The 17,166-nt window shown below is 37.6% G+C and overlaps 1 protein-coding gene and 1 long non-coding RNA gene across 14 annotated transcripts in view; one reads left to right on the plus strand and one right to left on the minus strand.

Annotated features, from left to right (window-relative positions):
• The window catches only part of Tacc1 (transforming acidic coiled-coil containing protein 1), a 112,348-nt gene that overhangs the window by 68,597 nt on the left and 26,585 nt on the right, over nucleotides 1-17,166 (plus strand). For 4 of the 8 annotated variants that reach the window (XM_026404719.2, XM_026404715.2, XM_026404716.2 and 1 more), the window contains 2 exons: nucleotides 11,185-12,292; nucleotides 16,684-16,744. In XM_026404719.2, the coding sequence (XP_026260504.1) occupies nucleotides 11,493-12,292; nucleotides 16,684-16,744 (861 nt within the window). In that variant the 5' untranslated portion in view covers nucleotides 11,185-11,492. Of the gene's footprint in view, nucleotides 1-11,184; nucleotides 12,293-15,364; nucleotides 15,401-16,683; nucleotides 16,745-17,166 lie in introns of all 8 variants that reach the window. The other 4 variants (XM_077792449.1, XM_077792450.1, XM_026404722.2 and 1 more) reach the window with 2 other exon arrangements.
• LOC113193907 (uncharacterized) overlaps nucleotides 1-17,166 on the minus strand; it is a 106,497-nt gene that overhangs the window by 4,987 nt on the left and 84,344 nt on the right. For 5 of the 6 annotated variants that reach the window (XR_003302203.2, XR_003302202.2, XR_013342398.1 and 2 more), the window contains 2 exons: nucleotides 16,627-16,689; nucleotides 16,180-16,319 (listed from right to left, as the gene is read on the minus strand). This is a non-coding gene — a long non-coding RNA (uncharacterized LOC113193907). Of the gene's footprint in view, nucleotides 1-12,300; nucleotides 13,987-16,179; nucleotides 16,320-16,626; nucleotides 16,690-17,166 lie in introns of those variants that run through there. The other variant, XR_013342397.1, reaches the window with a different exon arrangement.

A 17,166-nucleotide genomic window follows, 5' to 3' on the forward strand; every position in this document is an offset into this window, starting at 1 on the left:
AAGTTTTGGAATCAGGAAGTATGTATCCTCAAACTTTGTTCTTTTTGTTTGTTTGTTTCCCCAAGATTGCTTTAGCTATTGTATTTTGTTGTAACTATTAGATCAATTTGTTAATTTTTGCAATTAAGCCAGCAGGAATTTTGATAGGGAATTATTTTAATCTATAGATAAATTTGAGAAGTAGTGCCATTTTAACACTATTACGTTTTAACAATCCACAAACATGGGATGTCTTTTCTATTCATTTATGTTTTAATTTCTTCAAACAATGTTTCATAGCTTTTAGACACAATTTTTGTTAAATATATTCCTAAGTATTCTTTTTAATGTTATTATAAATGAAATTTCTTTTTAAAATTTTTCTTTATGGATATATAGATACACAACTAATTTTCACATATTGAACTTATATCCTGCAGCCTTGGATTCATTTACTATTTAGGTTTTATTTGGTAGATTTCTTAGGAATGCTTCTACAAGATTATGTCATCAGAAAATAGAGACAGATTTACTTTCTTTGTGATTATGAGACCTTTTATTATATCTTTTTCTTGCCTAATTGCCTTGGCAAGAACTTCTGGGACTTTTAAAAGTAGAAGTGCAAGGGCTAACATTCTTATCCTGTTCTTGACCTTAGAGTGAAAATATTCAGTCTTTTACCATTAAGTGTCATATTAGTGGTGGGGTTTTCATAGATGTCCTTTATCAAGTTGAGGAAGTTCTCTTCTATTCCTAGTTTGTTAAGTGTTTTTATCATGAAAAGGTGTTGGATTTGTCAAATGCTTTTATGTGTATTTGATAGGATCATGTGGGTTTTGTCCACTATTCTATTGACAGGGTATAGTACATTAATTGATTTTCAGATGGTAAGCCAACCTTGCATTCCTGTGATAATATCATCTTTTCTGTGTGCCTCTGTATTTGGTTAGTATTTTGTGGAGGAATTTTTCATCAATATTCAGCAAGAAATAATTAATTGATCTATAGTTTTTTTGTCGTTTTGTTGCCATTGTTTTCTTTGTGATGTCCCTTTTTGTTTTGTCGTCAGGGTAATATTGGACTTATAGAATGAGTTGGAAAATGTTTCCTCCTCCATTATTATTTGAAAAGAATTTAATTATTTAAATATTTGGTAGAATTCACCAATCTGGTGAACTTATGGTCTTTATCAGTTTACTGTCAACTTGTTTTAGATTAATTCAGATTTTCTATTTCAGATTGACTCAGATTCAGTAGTTTGTTTTTCTTTCTTTTTTTTTTATATTTTTTTAAGAGAGAGTGAGAGAGGGAGAGAGAGAGAGAGAGAGAGAGAGAGAATTTTAATATTTATTTTTTAGTTATTGGCGGACACAACATCTTTGTTTGTATGTGGTGCTGAGAATCGAACCCGGGCCGCACGCATGCCAGGTGAGCGCGCTACCGCTTGAGCCACATCCCCAGCCCCAGTAGTTTGTTTTTCTAAGAATTTATCTAAGTTGTCTGATTTGTTAACATAGTTATGTATGTGTCATTTTCTTATTTTTAAATGGAATGAGTAAAGCCCTACATGGCTTTTGCATAGAGTCGATTTGAGGATCAGATTAGGTAATGTTTTTGAAAGTGCTTTGAATTCTGGGTAAATGTAAATTAGTTTGTTCCAAATTCTTAATTTTAGAAAAACAGCTTGATTTCACTAGAACAAATTTCAGTTATTTAAAAAAAATTTATTTTCATTTTTCACACTCAGCCTCAAAAGTAGACCAGTGTGGGGCTGGGGTTGTAGCTCAATGGTAGAGTGCTTGCCTAGCATGCGTGAAGCACTGGGTTCGATCCTCAGCTCATCATATTAAAAAAAATAAAGGTATTGTGTCCACCTATAATTTTTTAAAAAAGTAAATATTTAAGAAAAAGTAGACCAGTGTTACCACTCTACAATTTATGAAATTTAACACTTGTGCTGTGCTCCTCTTCTATGAGTGGCATTTCAAAAAAAGATACTGTTGCCATTGTTACCAAATGAATATGAACCAAGGTTGTATTGAAAGGAGAATTAAAAAAATGAGTTTTTGATCTTTCCTATTTGTTGAAAGGTAGCAGAACATAGATCCTATAATACTAGGGTCAAAAGGCACTCATGCTCTCATCCTAGGCTCTGATCCATTCAGTTTCTAACTGGCACTGAGTGCCACTGTTTCCTTTTTTTTTTCCTGAGAAAATGCTGAGCTTGCTCCAGTCATTGATTTCCTACCTTGTCCGGTAGTCTGCATCCCTTAGATAACATTGTATTCATTCATCCAACCCATCTTGCTTCTAAATCTATGATAAAGTTTCTTTGAAATACAATCGAGTGGGCTTTCAAATATAAAGCATTATTTTATATAATGCTTTTAGGTATATGTATTACTTTTCTAAATATAAGGCCAATGCAAAAAAGGAAGTAACTCATTAAAAGAAAGGGAAGTTGGTGATGCAGGAAGTGACCACTTTAGAATCAGAAGTCCAGCACTGGTAGTGTTTTTGTGTAAAAACATGTTTGCTCCATGAGGTGGCAATCACATGAGAAGATGATAGTTATCACCTCACAATTCAGCACTTGCCTATTATCCAAAGGGGCTCTGAGTGTAGCTTTTGGTTCAAAATGTTTATAAGCCCATGCACTTACTTTGTGGTTCATTTGTGCCAGAGCATTAGCACAGTGTGCATGACCATTAGCAGTGGGTTCATGGTTATCTTAAAAAGTATTCTGTGATTTGATTTTAGGGCTCTAGGTCCAGTTAAAACGAATTACAGAGTGCTGACATTGAACATCTGGCTTGGCCCTTTATGTAGAATTTCTTTTTACTGTGATATAGTCAATTGCTTTTATGTATTTGTAAAAATTTCACTATCAGTACTAATCTCTTCTACTCGAATTGCATATCTTTTATATGGCCTTCAGTAGCAGAGAAGGCCTTTGGGCCTGAGTTCAGAAATCTAGGCCTGTGGCTTGGTTCCTAGGGTCCTTTCTATAGTTGTTAGCAGTTGTGTTTTATAGTTGTCACATTATAGTCTCAGGGATTGTATGAAGGTTGAAATCAACTTCTCAAGTGAGATCAGAACAGAGTTATGATGTATGAATAGTTCCAACTGTTGGAGATATCTGGCCTGCATTGTCATATGCATTCCTTATCTTCTGGGTGCCCAGAAGCATGGCACTAGGGGCTTATTCCTAGTGACTAGTCCTCTGCTTCCATCCTGTTTTTTCAGATGCCTGCCCCTCAGTGGATATGATGATAAAGAGCAGTGTACTTGACTCTGTCATCCCCTAAACATTGAACCTCCACCCTGATACCCTTCTTTCTTGTTTTATGATCTCACTTGGGCTTTTCGGGTTCATCCTATGAATGAAGAGAAATAAGATTAATGAAGATGGTTCTAGAATGGATTGGGGGACCTCTTTAGCATGGTGAGCTATGACCTCCCTGCCTGTGCTCAGCTAGGTTCCATTGTATGTACATGTATGAATAAATTCTACCCTTTGGTCTTGGGAGAAGAAGAGGTGGGGCCGATAATATAATTCCCCCTTATCTCTGGCTTCAGTTACCCAAGATTCACTGGGCAGCAAATCTAGTCCAAATTTCCTTCATAATTTCATGAATAAAAGATTCATTCTTACTGTAGATAATAGCAACCTTGGCATATAATTTTTATTTTTTCCTCATTAAGTGAGAACTTTCACCTTTTCACTTAAAGGAATACTCCATGACCTCTCTTTGGCATATCCAGACTGCCAGCATCATTATTCTTACTATTTGCGGCCATTATTAAGTAAAATGAGTGTTAATTTGAGCACAAGCACCGCAGTACCATGACAGATGATCTGATAACTGAGATGCCTATTCAGATGTTTTGAGAGAGATAGATCATATTCACATAATTTTTATTACAGTTGAATGGTCCTTTAATATCCGCAGTGGATTAGTTCCTCCTTCTAATCATATGTTTGTGTTTGATCTTTCTGGTGGCCACCCCCCATCCTGCAGTCAGTTGGATGTGAGATACTGTTTGTGCGTTTCAAGGCTGGAAAAAGTCCCAGTGTGTGTATGTCTTTGAGATTCAGGAGGCTTGTCCAGATTTTGGCAGCTTTCTCATTTGTCATAGCAGATGTTTAGAAACCCATAAAAAGGGTCATATGTAGCTAAAGGAGAGGAAATGATGGAATGGACAAATCTAAAGGGAGCTGACAGGCAGTATTTCAGCATAGAGCTAAAATCTGGGAGGGAAAAATCAAACCATATTTGAGAACATGCCTCATCTGAAGTGTTTGCACATTATAGTCTCAGGGATTATATGAAGGACGTTGTTTTCCAAGTGGTTGCTTTTACCTTTTCTTAAATGTGATTATGTATCTAAAAGCACCTAACGAAGTAGGTTCTTAATGTTGATTAATTGAAAACTTCTGAGTTTCAAAAATATTTTGAGTTAATGAAATTCCCCCTTTTCTAAGACTTCAAGGCTTTTCATAAACTTGTATTTTAACCGAGTATATTTTCAGCATATATAATCTAGAATGTTAAGCTTTTTACCTAAATTCTTAAAATCTTGCTATTCCATGCCTTTTCTTTTAAAAATACTATAAAAGGGAGAAGAGAACTCTCATTACATGAAAATAGTCTTTTTATCCTGAATAAGCATCAGAGGCATCTGCTGCTGAAGAGCACGTGGGCAATTCACACAACCTTAGGTTTGGAAAAGGCTGATTATTGAAAGGAAGAGTTTCATTAACAGCAGCAGAAGTGGAAGCGTTGGTCTATTTTTGGATTTCCTCTGTTTGCTCTGAATCTATCTCCAGACCTAATCTCTAACAGGCTGTGTTCACCAAGCCTCCCAGCAGTGCTGAGCTTGTCAGAACCAAACTCATCAAATGCATTCTGGGAGGGAGGTTTCCAGCACTCTGGAAGAAGGTTTTTAGGGACTACATGATTTTTATGAAAATGGCATAGACAGAGGTAGGTTAGTGACATAACTACTTTCAGATGAAGAGTAAGGACTGATAGCTATGGCTAGAACTGTGAATTGTGGAGGATGGAGGAACTGGAGCCTCTTGAGAATTTGTGTATTTTACTCTTTATTAAAAGTTACTTGTCGTGTGATGCAAGAAGTTTAGTTTCTGCTCTAGAGCAGAGCTAGGTGTATGGGTCAGTGGGTTCCAGGACACTTGCTGATGTGAAGGCAAATAAAATCTTTCCCAAACATTCCTTTTTAAATTGTGTGGTTAATTTATGTTCTCACAGCTCCCCAAACTGGTTTAATTAAATGAGCAATCTTCTCCTACCCACTTCCTCCGTACTTCTTTTTGGTGACAAGACATTGAACTGAGGTGAGGGTCTCTAGGACTTACATGTAGGACTGGGCATCTGCACCAAGTTGGTCGAGAAATGACAGAGCAGGGTGTCTTTTTGGCAGAGCTCCCCAGCTGTCTGCTCAGGCTGGGGACTGGAGCCAGATGAGGGGTGTCTGTTTTTCTTCCCCATTCCTCTAAGGCAGGGCAGCATGTTTTATGATGTAGCAGATACAGCTTCCGTGACACCCACCCAAACATTGCATAAATCTCTCAATCCCCAGCCACTTGACCGCTGGATATGAGAACACAGATAACAGTAAGAACAGTATGTGTGGCTGAAGCTGTTTCACACAAAGCCCTTTGGTCTATTTCTATATCTGGTACTATCCTCTTGGCTATAGAGCTAGGAAGGCAGGTGGGAGTTTAGGAATGGGGAGGGCCTGGGCCCTTTCCTTAATCAGTAGAGTCACAGTTGTCCAAGGCAGGTACTGGGGCAGGGAGGGGTTACAACCTTTGCCTTATACTGAGATGTTTCCTCCTTTTTCAATTCCTCCTTCCTCCCCAGCTCTCAGGCTGCCTCCCCTGCCCCTGTGGCCTCCGTTTCTAGAGTTTCAGGTTCTCAGTTAAGTAAAAGCAGGAGAGGGAAAAAGAGGAAGGAGGATCTTAAAGGAGAGGTTAGAGGCTAGAAACTTTGCCCTCCCCCCTTTTTTCCCATGGAGATTAGGACAGAAATTAAAGGCTAGGAGAGAGTTGAGTGGAAGAAGATTCTCATAGATTTCCTTCTTTGGGAGGTATGGGATTGATGGTGAAGGAGTTTGGATAAAAAGAGAAAAAGAACCCCAATAAGTGATTGAATAATGGAATCTAGAAGGAAGGAAAAAAGACTGCTCAGCTCCTGAGATCTGAGTTTTGGTAGCACTCTACTTATCCTGACTTCGGAGTTGGCCTTTACTCTTAAGTTTTCTTAAGCCTAAAGGGAAAGAATGCAGTGGTCTTGATTATTAAGGCATCCTGTGAGGGAGAATGGTGGTAAATGTTTAGGAATCATGACAGGGAGAGGATAAAGGGAGAGAAAAACTTTTAAGAGGTTCATTTTTCCCCGTAGTGATCAGGATTTTGCTATACTTGCTGTCACCGTCCTACACCCCCACACAACTTTTTTCTCTTTTTAATTTGTTGCTTAAGGTTTAGGGTTTGTTTTTGTTTTTGTTTCTAATTGCAGTACTGTAGATTGAACCCAGGAGCATTAGTACCACCCTCATTGAAGGCTCCAAAATAACAGTTTTACTTCCATTTTGACCCTCTTCTAACCCTTTTTCACACTGCAACTGGAGTGAGCTGTTTAAAATATAAATCTGACTGTATTCCTGTTGCTTAAAACTCTTTGTGGCCTTTTGTTCTTAAGATAAAGCAAAATTCTTGAAATGGCCTATAGGACTCTGCAAGCATGATGGCTTTTTATATTTTTTCCAGCCTCTGGGAATTTAACCTAGGACATTGCCTGCCACCAAGCTATGCCCCCACCCCTTTTAAAATTTTTTATTTTGAGGCAGGATTTTGTTAAGTTGCTAAAGCTGACCTTGAATTTGTATTCCTCCTGCCTGAGCCTCCCATGTCGCTGGGATTTTGGGTTTGTGCCACCACACCTTGCTAATTCAGTTATCATTTAATCAGTGTCTGTCTTTCCATAAGAAGAGCGACCTCACTGGTTTTGCTTGCTATTGTATTGCCAGTGCTTAGGATAGATCTCAATTCACACACACACAAACTCACATATTTGTTAAATTACCCAGTGAATCCATGAATGAAAAGGGCAGGTGAACCATCCAGAAAACATGAATACAGATTATAATGTAGAGTCTCACCATTTAATTGTTATAAAACTTTTAAATATTTAGAGTCTTGAGACTATAAAAGGACCCTCAGGTCCCTTCTTTTTATCAATAGGAAACTGAAGCCCAGATTGCTAAAGTGACTTGAAAAAGTCCCCAGACTATTTAACAAAAAAACCAGTACTATTGCTCAGATCCTCTGACCACTAATCCAAACATTCTCTGTGGTTGAGTCATGGCTCTTCATACATTTCCAGAAGGAATACAGAAGCAAAGAATTAGAAAAAACCTTAGGGGCACTGAATTGGCCTTACTGGAAACCATTCTTTACCATATCTAAGGGATAGGGTGCTCATTTTAACAGTTGTCCACATAATGCTTATTTTGTCTTTGATGTGACAATAATTCTAATCCCTTTTACCTCAAGTAACCCTTAAAATATTCAAAGACTCTATTAATGTTTGTTGTTTTCTGGGCTAAATATCTTAGATTAGTTGTTAATAGACACAACCATTTTGACTTAATGTTCATCTAAGGGCCTTCATATTTGTTCATGATTTTTTTTAAGATGAGGAATTCAAAACTAAACTCAATTGAACTGAATTCACAATACCAGATATCATGTGATCAGGAAGATTATAGGAAACTACAGTAGTCTCTACTTTCCACAATTTCACCTACTGTGGTCAACCATGGAACAAAAATATTAAATGGCAGATTTCAGAAATAAACAATTCATAAGTTTTAAATTATGTGCCATTCTGCATAGTATGATGAAGTTTTGAGCTATCCCACTCTGGTTGCCCTGACATGGATCTTACCTTTTTTATCACTTGGTTCCTGTCTAGGTTCTCATACTTGGAGTGCTTGTGTTCGGGTTACCCTTGTTTTACTTAATAATGGCCCCAAAACATAAGAGTGGAGATACTGGTAATTTGTATATGCCAGAGAACAGCTAAAGTGCTCCTTTAAGTGAAACGGTGAAAATTCTCTGCTTAATAAGAAAGAAAATTCTAAGTTGAGGTTGCTAAGATCTGTGGTTAAAAAAAATCTCTTGTGAACTTATGAAGAGAGAAACATACATTTGTGCCAGTTTTGCTGTTACACCTTAAAGTGCAAAAGCTACAGCAACACTATGTGATAAGTGCTTAGATTAGATGAAAAAGATGTTGAATTGTGGGGTTTGGTACTGTCTGTGGTTTCAGGCATCCACTGGGAGTCTTAGAACATATCCAGGGAGAAGACCAGGACTACTGTATTTGTTCTGGCCCTCAAGAGATGCTTTAATATACATATATGGTTTGTTGGCCAGGCCATGGGGTTTGGACAGACTTTGGTTTGCATACTGATTAAGGGCTGTTGTCTAGATTCAATAAAATAATCCAGGTGAGCTCTTAGTAGTCCATTGGCTGGTTCATACAAACCTCAGTGCGTTTTACTTACTATTTTTGTCACTGATGTTGTCAGTCTAAATTGAAAGAATGATTCTCTAAAAAACAATGACATTTATTTGGGAATAGCGGAGCATTACAATGTGAATACACATGCCATAGTCATTGAGACAAAGGAAATGTTTAAAAGCAAAAGTGAGGAAGATTACCTCAGATGTTTTCAAACAATAATCCTTGGCTGCAGTGATTAATAATGGGACTTTTATATATAATTGAGTAGGCTCTTTTAACTGAACCTGGTACACATATTTGACACACATAAATATTTAGAGTCCTGAGGTTTGCTTTTGTTTGTTTTGGAGTTTTTTTATACTAGGGATTGAACCCAGGGGTACTTTACCACTGAGTCACATCCCCAACCCCTTTCGATTTTTATATTGAGACAGGGTCTCACTGAGTTGCTAAGGACCTTGCTAAATTGCTGAGGCTAGCCTTGAATTTGTGATCCTCTTGTCTTAGCCTCCCCAGCTGCTGGGATTATCGTCATGCCCCATTCTGCCATCCACCCTGCTTGCAGCCCTAGGTTTCTGATAGTATGTTTTTATTATTGTTTGTCTTCCTTTTCCTCTTATCAACACAGGTAAACAATAGTAGCATGTTCACAACAGTTCATGTATCTGGAGAGAAATAATAGAATCAGCACCTGGGTGAAATAGCACACTTTAAAATGTTGTTGAAGATTGGAATGTTGCTCAGTGGTAGAGCACTTGCCTAGCATGTGTGGTGTCCTGGGTTCAATCTCTAGCTTTCTAGTCAATCATTATAAATAAGTAAATTATAAAATGAAATCTCAGGGCTGGGGTTGTGACTCAGTGATAGAGTGCTCACCTAGCGTGCTTGAGGCATTGAGTTCAATCTTCAGCACCACATTAATGTAAAATAAAGATGTTGTGCTCACTTAAAACTAAAAAATAAACATTAAAAAATTAAAATTAAATTTCATTAAAACTTCATGTATGTAATAGTACGCATTCATGAAGTTTTAATGAGCATACATGAAGTATGTATGTTCTTTGATATTCTATTATTATTTCAGATATCTGAGTCACAGGGTATGGTCATGCATTGCATGCCTGTAATCCCACCAGTTTAGGAGGCTGAGGCAGGAGGACCTCAAGTTCAGTTCCAGCCTCAGCAACTTAGCAAGACCCTAAACCATTTAGATAGACTCTGCTTCAAAATAAAAAACAAAAGGGACTGAGGATGTAGCTTAGTAATAAAGTGCCCTGGGTTTAATTCCCAGTACCAAAAAAACCAAAACCAAAAAACTTCATGTGTAATGCAATTTAGTTTAAATTTTTTTAATTATGAAAACTGCAATACTATACAACATAAAATAGTTAAAACCTATTATATACCCATCCCTAGATAACAGCTATCAAGATTTTACCATATTAACTTCCTTCTTTAAAAATTTATTTTGAAATATGTTAAAGCAAATCCCAGATATCAAGCATTAAGGGTTTATTAAGATTACAGTATTAATAATAAACAAATATTTTAAGACAAAACTTAAATTTGGACATTTTCAAAATATTCAGAACATTCAAAACATCTCTGGAGTATGATTTGTTTGCCACTACCCACTTGCAGTCCAAGAGAAATTGTGAAAAAGATGTGTGAATGCTTTAAAAAATAATTTCAGCAATGCTCAGATCTTTCATCCTGGATTAGGATTAGGAGGTAGGAATAGCAGGTCATCTATCTCTTGAGTTTTCTTTTTTAAAATCATGTTTTCACTGATTCTCTTATTACTTCAGATATATGAGTCAGAAAAACACTTAGTTTGTGCTTTATAAATATTTCATCATTTACACTTTCTAATATATGCTTCATTTTTTTCTAGTAAAACCCAAATTAAGAAAAATCTTATTTTTCACAAGTGATCTAGAGAATTCCTGACCTAGCCTAGAGATAGAAGTCCTAAAGAAGAAATAACATTGCTTTAAAGTTTGCATTTTAGTTAAGAAAGAGATATTTGTTTTTAAAGCCATTTTTGTATCTACTTTTCCAAATTTGCTTTTTTATTTAGTTCTTTTGGTTTTAACACCTAGGATGTTTGAGCTGGTGTTTTGTTTTGTTCATTTGCTTTTTAAACAGTCTATTTAATTCTGTTCTGTAGAATAGGTAATACTTGTGTTTTTAATGTCCTAAGTTTCAGTTCTACTTATTGTATAAAATTGTAATCCTGGAACTGTGAACTATACCCATAGTGACCTGCCTTCCTTCAACTAGGTTATTGGTATCTGAAGATTCCTCCAAACCAGTTTTAACCTATAAAATGTTATCATCACATAATAGGCATTGCAGTAGACCCTTGCTCTACTTATCCTTCTTCTAAATGGCTGTATTCTTGGTATAACTGTTACTCATATCACTTGGATAATGCACATAGGTAATTTGGGATAAGAAAAGTTATTTTAGAGTGTAGTTTCTTTTCAGGCTGCACCGCCATCCTGGCTGAACTTTAGAGATGCTTAATAAAAGTGAAGAGGGAAGAAAGAGCTTGCCATTTGTCTATGTGAATTCAGGTAGTACAGAATATTTACCAATGCCAGAATTATATTTAATAGATGACTTTTGTTTTGTTTTGTTTTAGAATCACAAGAAGCTGATGAACACCTGGTAGCAGAAGTGGTTAAAAAATGTTCATCTGAGACTGGTCTTAGATCTTCAGCAAATGAAGAGCCACATCTGGCCATTGATTCTCACTCAGTCAAGGATATCAAAGAAGAACCTCAACATGATGTTAGCAAAATTTCAGTAGTGAGACCATTTTCAATCGAAACCAAGAATTCCATAGATATCTCTGCAGCTCTTGGAAAAAAAGCAGCCCATGGCTGTGTAACCTTAGTCTCAGGTGAGGCTTCGCCCTCCTGTGCTCCAGAAGCCACCCAGGACAAGGCAATGACAGATGGCAGCATGGGGGTTACGCTTGATACTTCTGCAGAGGCTGATTTGAAAGCTGAAAGCTCTTGTCCAGAGCCTGTGGCCAGCAGAAGCAAGCTGAGAAAGCCCAAACCTATCTCCCTAAGGAAGAAAATAACTGGGGGAGCGTTCTCAGAAACAGAAACTGTCATGGAAGGCGCACTTCTCACCAAGGCACCATTCAATCCCAATGAATTGGATAAGAGCACACATCCTTCTTTGCTAGGAGATGCTGGAAGCCAGAAATCTCTCCCTGATGTTAACGAAACTTCAGGCACTCTCAATAGTGACACCAATGACTCCAAGGTTGAGTTGCAGGAAGAGTCGAGGAGTCCATCTCTCAAACTTGAATTTGATTTCACAGAAGACATGGAGAATGTAGAGGCCAGGAAAGGCCTTCCAAGGAAACTTGGCAGGAAACCGGGTAACAGACTGACTCCCAAGATACCAAAAGATGGCCTCAGTGAGCCAGTAGGTGTAGAGCAGCCTGCAGACCCAGCAGCCAGAGACGCCCCTCTCTCCCAAGTGTCTTCTAAGCTAGACCTTAGTCAGTGGGATCACCCCAGTTTTAATCCCTTTGGGAGCCACTCCATTCTACAGAACTCCCCACCCCTCTCCTCTAAGGGCTCCTACCACTTTGACCCAGATAACTTTGATGAATCCACGGATCCCTTTAAACCAACTACGACTTTAACAAACAGCGACTTTTGTTCCACCACTGATAATCATGTTAATGACATCTTAGAGTCACCCAAGAAGGCAAAGTCGCGTTTAATAACGTGAGTGACAGTGGGTGCTGGGTGTTGTGTTTTGTGTATCTCTTGAGTTTGGCAGCCAGCTGCTTTTGGTGAACCATTTATCTTTGAGATGCAGCGGGGGAGACACAAAGCTTATAACTTTATGCTGCAATCTTTACTATATTGCATAACTCCTGTGTAGAATCAGAAACTCTATAGAGATTTCCTTTGTAGATTTCTACCTTATTTCCAAATCCTCAGCTTATTTGGCTAAACTTTCTCTCCCCTCTCCCTATATATTTTTTATGATTAAATCAGATAAAAATTTGATGGTTTTCAGAAATCCTTGCTGGGAAGAATTCCAAGCCTACAAATACCTGTCTAGGTCAATTACTTGCAAAATGGTTCTTGTGGAATCTTTTTACTTAAACAGAAAGTAGAAACTTATTTTTGTTTTTTGGAAAACTACCATAAAATGTTGGTGAAAATTCTTGTCTCTATATATAGTTTCTGGTTCATTAGCAAAAAAGGCAAATTTCTGATAAGAATTTTTTTTTTGAGAGCAAAGTAACAGGATTTATTAGAGTAATAGGAAGAAAGCAGAGTTCCCAAAGAGGGAAGGTTCCCAAGAGAGGGATACCGAAAAGTGGCTACTATCTAGGGGTTCATATAGATCTACAGGTTTAAGGAAGTCAGCCCCTGCCAATCCTGGGTAAGGCACTCAGGGTCCACGAGATATTCATGCAGACTTCGGTCCAATCAAAATATCAACCAGAGGCTGGGGATGTGGCTCAAGTGGTAGCGTGCTCGCCTGGCATGCGCAGGGCGCTGGGTTTGATCCTCAGCACCACATAAAAATAAAATAAAGATGTTGTGTCCACCGAAAACTAAAAAATAAATATTTTTTAAAAATATCAACCAGGCATTTTTCTTTCTTTGGAGAGGCAGAGACCCCAGTCATGTAGGTCCTGATTTGAAAATAGCCTTTTTGTAAGTTTCTTAGCAAATATCTGTAGGTGCTGTTTGCTTTACTGCCCAGGAAGTTATCCAGGGGGCCCTGATAAGAATATTTTAAATGATCAGTTAAATCTGAGTAAATTAGTCTTTTGTCATGTGCTCCTCCCACCCTCCTCATTTCTCCGAGGATACCTGGATGGACTTTTGCATGTCTTTGGAGTCTCTGGAGTGATTCCTCTAGTGATATTCCATGTCAAGCTTCAGTTTAACTTTGTTATACGATTACCTTATCTCACTAGTTAAATTGAATAAGTGACAGTTATAATCCTTTGTAACCCTGTGGCATTTTACTAAAAGTTAGACATAAAGAAGGACTAACAAAATGGAGGATGAAATGTGAAAAGGGAGTATGAGAAGTATACCATATTTGTAGTTTTCATGAGATAAGTTGCAGAAATGCTTGTCAGCATTACTATGACTTATAAGAAAAACACCAGGTGGTGAGTTACACTGGAAAGGAAAATATATCCAGAGGTTTAAAGAGAGCAGGTATCGGGCTAGGTTGTGGCTCAGCGGTAGAACACTCACCTAGCACATGTAAGGCCCTGGGTTTGATCCTTAGCGCCACATAAAAATAAATAAATAAAATAAAGATATTGTGTCCAATTACAACTAAAAAATAAATATTAAAGAGAGAGAGAGAGAGAGCAGGTATCCATTTCGAGATCGAAGAGGTTGAGGAAGGTAGACGTTAGTTCTTCCGCAGCCCTCTAGCATATCTAAGAGGAATGAAATACCATTAGTAGCTCTGGATTTGTTCTGTGATTACATATGAACAGTTAAATGATTATTGAAAAATATTATTGATGGGTATCTACACAGTTTACTTTTGTGGCTTTTAAGGTTAGGTACCTCTGTGTAGATCACACTTGGGGCATGTATTGGGCATGTTGCCACCTTGATACTTCCTACTCTAAATATGAGAAGCTTCTGCGTAAGAAGTTACTTGGGAGCCTTCTTTTCAGTTACATACTGAAGTATGTATATAGCCAGTGCACTCATGTTAATGGGACTAAATCTGGGCCAAAGAGGGGAAATTTTATTATATGCTTTATGTTCAGTACCAGGAACCACCCTCCCTTGAGTTCTACTATCTTCCCTTGGTAGCCTTTTCTTCCTATTCTGTTTTCATTAAATGAACTTCTCAATCTAATATACATTTTATATATGTTTTTAAAATTCTTGTACAATCAAAACTCCCATTTTCTTTCTTCAACAAAGCAGTGCTAGCCAGCTTTTCTAATGCTAGGATTTTGGTTAGCAGGGCCCTTCATTTGTAGGAAAGACTGGAAATATAACATTTAGTGGTAGCATCTAGTGGATAGTTTTGCATGGCATTCAAAAAGACAGGTACAAGAGCTGGGCATGGTGGTGTACTCCTGCAATCCCAGCAACTCAGCAGGCTGAGGTAGGACAATCATGAGTTCAGAGCCAGCCTCAGCAATTTATCAAGGTCCTAAGCAGCTTAGTGAGACATAGTCTCAAAATAAAACATAAAAAAAAAAAAAGGTCTGGGGATGTGGCTCTGTGGTTAAGTGCCCTGGGTTCAATGCTTGTACTCGCCCCCCCCTCCAAAAAAAAAGATGCATAAGATTGGCTTCTGGATTCCTCTATAAAATGGAGACACCAGAATATGAGCGGAATTTTGCTGACCAAATAAGATAAATTATGTGAAATAATTTTCAGCTTCTTAGTGATAGATACCTATTGTAGAGATATCTGGATATCTTTTCAACTGTATTTTTGTTTGCCTTTGATCTGGATAACTTGACAGTTTAGAATAAACATGCTCAGTAGTGAAATATCGTTTTTAAACATTTACACATATTTGGAAAGTTTACTTCTCATCTATAAATTGAGTATGTGGCATTTCTCAGTATACCATTCTCTAAGTCCATTAGACATGAGGTGCTATTGATCATTCACTCACTAGTGCCAACATTCATGAAGATGTCATTTTTAATTTGTATCTCACCTCATAGAAAGTACTATGCAACTTTTACATTTACCAGAATAAGATAAATATTCTAGTCTTCACATGATTTTTTTCTACATCTGTCTGTCTCTTTCCTGTCTCTAATTTTGTTGGTGCATCAGGACTACTGAGCAAGTGAAATTTCTCTGTTTTCTGTTGTAAGTACTTTTGCTGTTGTTTCTGTTTGTCCCTGGGACTGTTGGCAGTTTCCTCTCCCACTCCTGCTCCAACTATCTTTCCATAGCATGTTGGCTTCTATTTTTGAGTTTGATCTTTTGATTATTATTATTTTGCATTTCATTTGCCACTTCATAAGTCAGCTTAGCATTGCAATTGTATGTACCTAAAGGAGTAGAGATGCCCTACCCACCTTAGGTGCGAGAGCTTACGCCCCCGGCTTGGCACACGTCATGTGGCGCTTTAAATACCAAGAGCTGGCTTGGCCTTAGGATCATCACAGCAGTGGTTTGAGAGACTGCTCTGCTATTTAATGTTGTAAATAATTGGATTTTTTTTGATAGGATAAGGCTGCTGACTTGGAGCAGGTAATTATTTTACTGATAAATTTTATTGAGTCAACTCAAGTTTGGTGGCAGTGGGGTAGCACTTAGACATTAGGGAAAGAAGACCATGAACAAAGTGGTTGTGCACATTGTATTACTTTATGTGCTTGTTTTAAAATTTTTTTCCCACCAAAGAAAAGCAAGTTATAAATAATTCTTTTATTGGTCAGCGTGGTATTTTTACTAATATTTTTCAGTTCATTAAAACAGAGCAGAATCTGAATTAGTCCTGTGATCACAAATTATATGCTAGTCTAAAAATAACAGGTGGTCCCAAGTTTTCCACTGTTCTGGACTTTGTGTAGTACATGGTGTTCATCTTTTATCTTACTCCTTAATAAGAATGATAACAATTAATTAAAATACTTTCATACCTGTTTACCACAGTTCTTTTCTGTAAGCACCTAGGTCTAGACTGGAGCTGTCTTACGAGGCTTCTGTTGGCTTTTAGTGCAATAAAGAATTTTCAAAGAATCTCGTCCAGCGTGATGATTTTTCTGGTAAGCGTCAATGCCTAGTGAGTAAAGACAAGAAGAACCAAATGTCTAGCTGCAAGGCTATCTCATCTAAAAGGATTTTGGTGGTGTACAATTAAAGATGGTAGGGGTCAGAGTACTGATGTTTGACAACACACAGAAACAAGAGAAGTGGTCTTTTCAGAGAAGGAACCCAGCTGTCTTTCTTTCCTCACCCTGTCTCTTTGGAGAAGATTCAGAGGCAGCAAAGCTGTCTCTACATCTCTACCGTTCAGGTGTATGATTTGTGTGGTGCTGTATGCTTTGCTTTTCTCTGCACACACTGCGCTTTGCTCCATCTCATACCTTGAAAGTTGGCATTGTGATTCCAAACTGTCCTGTTGGTCTTTTTTCTCTTTCCAGGAGTGGCTGTAAGGTGAAGAAATACGAAACTCAGTCTCTTGCTTTGGATACTTGTTCTCAGGTAAGACTGTGCCTGTCACCAGAATGTTAGACCTATAGTCCCTTGACTAGAGTTTGCATCCTCTGGAGGAAGTTCATAGACATTTTCTAGTGGGTGTCTGAGTACTCATCTTTAAGAAAACTAATTTTTAGATCCTTAATGTCCTAAAATCATCTGGGAAGTTCCCTGAAGACAAGGGAATTCTCACAATGACCCTTTTTTATTTTTACCTTTTAGAAAAAATTCCCACTCTAAATCTTAGATGTTCACCACAGAGTGTGAAAAACTTCCAGGGCACCAAAGGGAAGATTTGAAATATTGGTGTAGGTTCTCAGACAGTAATTGGCTTTACTAACTGAATAATAATTTGTTTAAGTCAGGTGGTTTTCCAGTTTATTGCTTTCAACAAAATAGGATCTGAGTTGTCAGCTGATAGATAAGTA

This window comes from Urocitellus parryii, chromosome 14 (assembly GCF_045843805.1).
Source record: "Urocitellus parryii isolate mUroPar1 chromosome 14, mUroPar1.hap1, whole genome shotgun sequence".
Taxonomy (NCBI): Eukaryota; Metazoa; Chordata; class Mammalia; order Rodentia; family Sciuridae; genus Urocitellus; species Urocitellus parryii.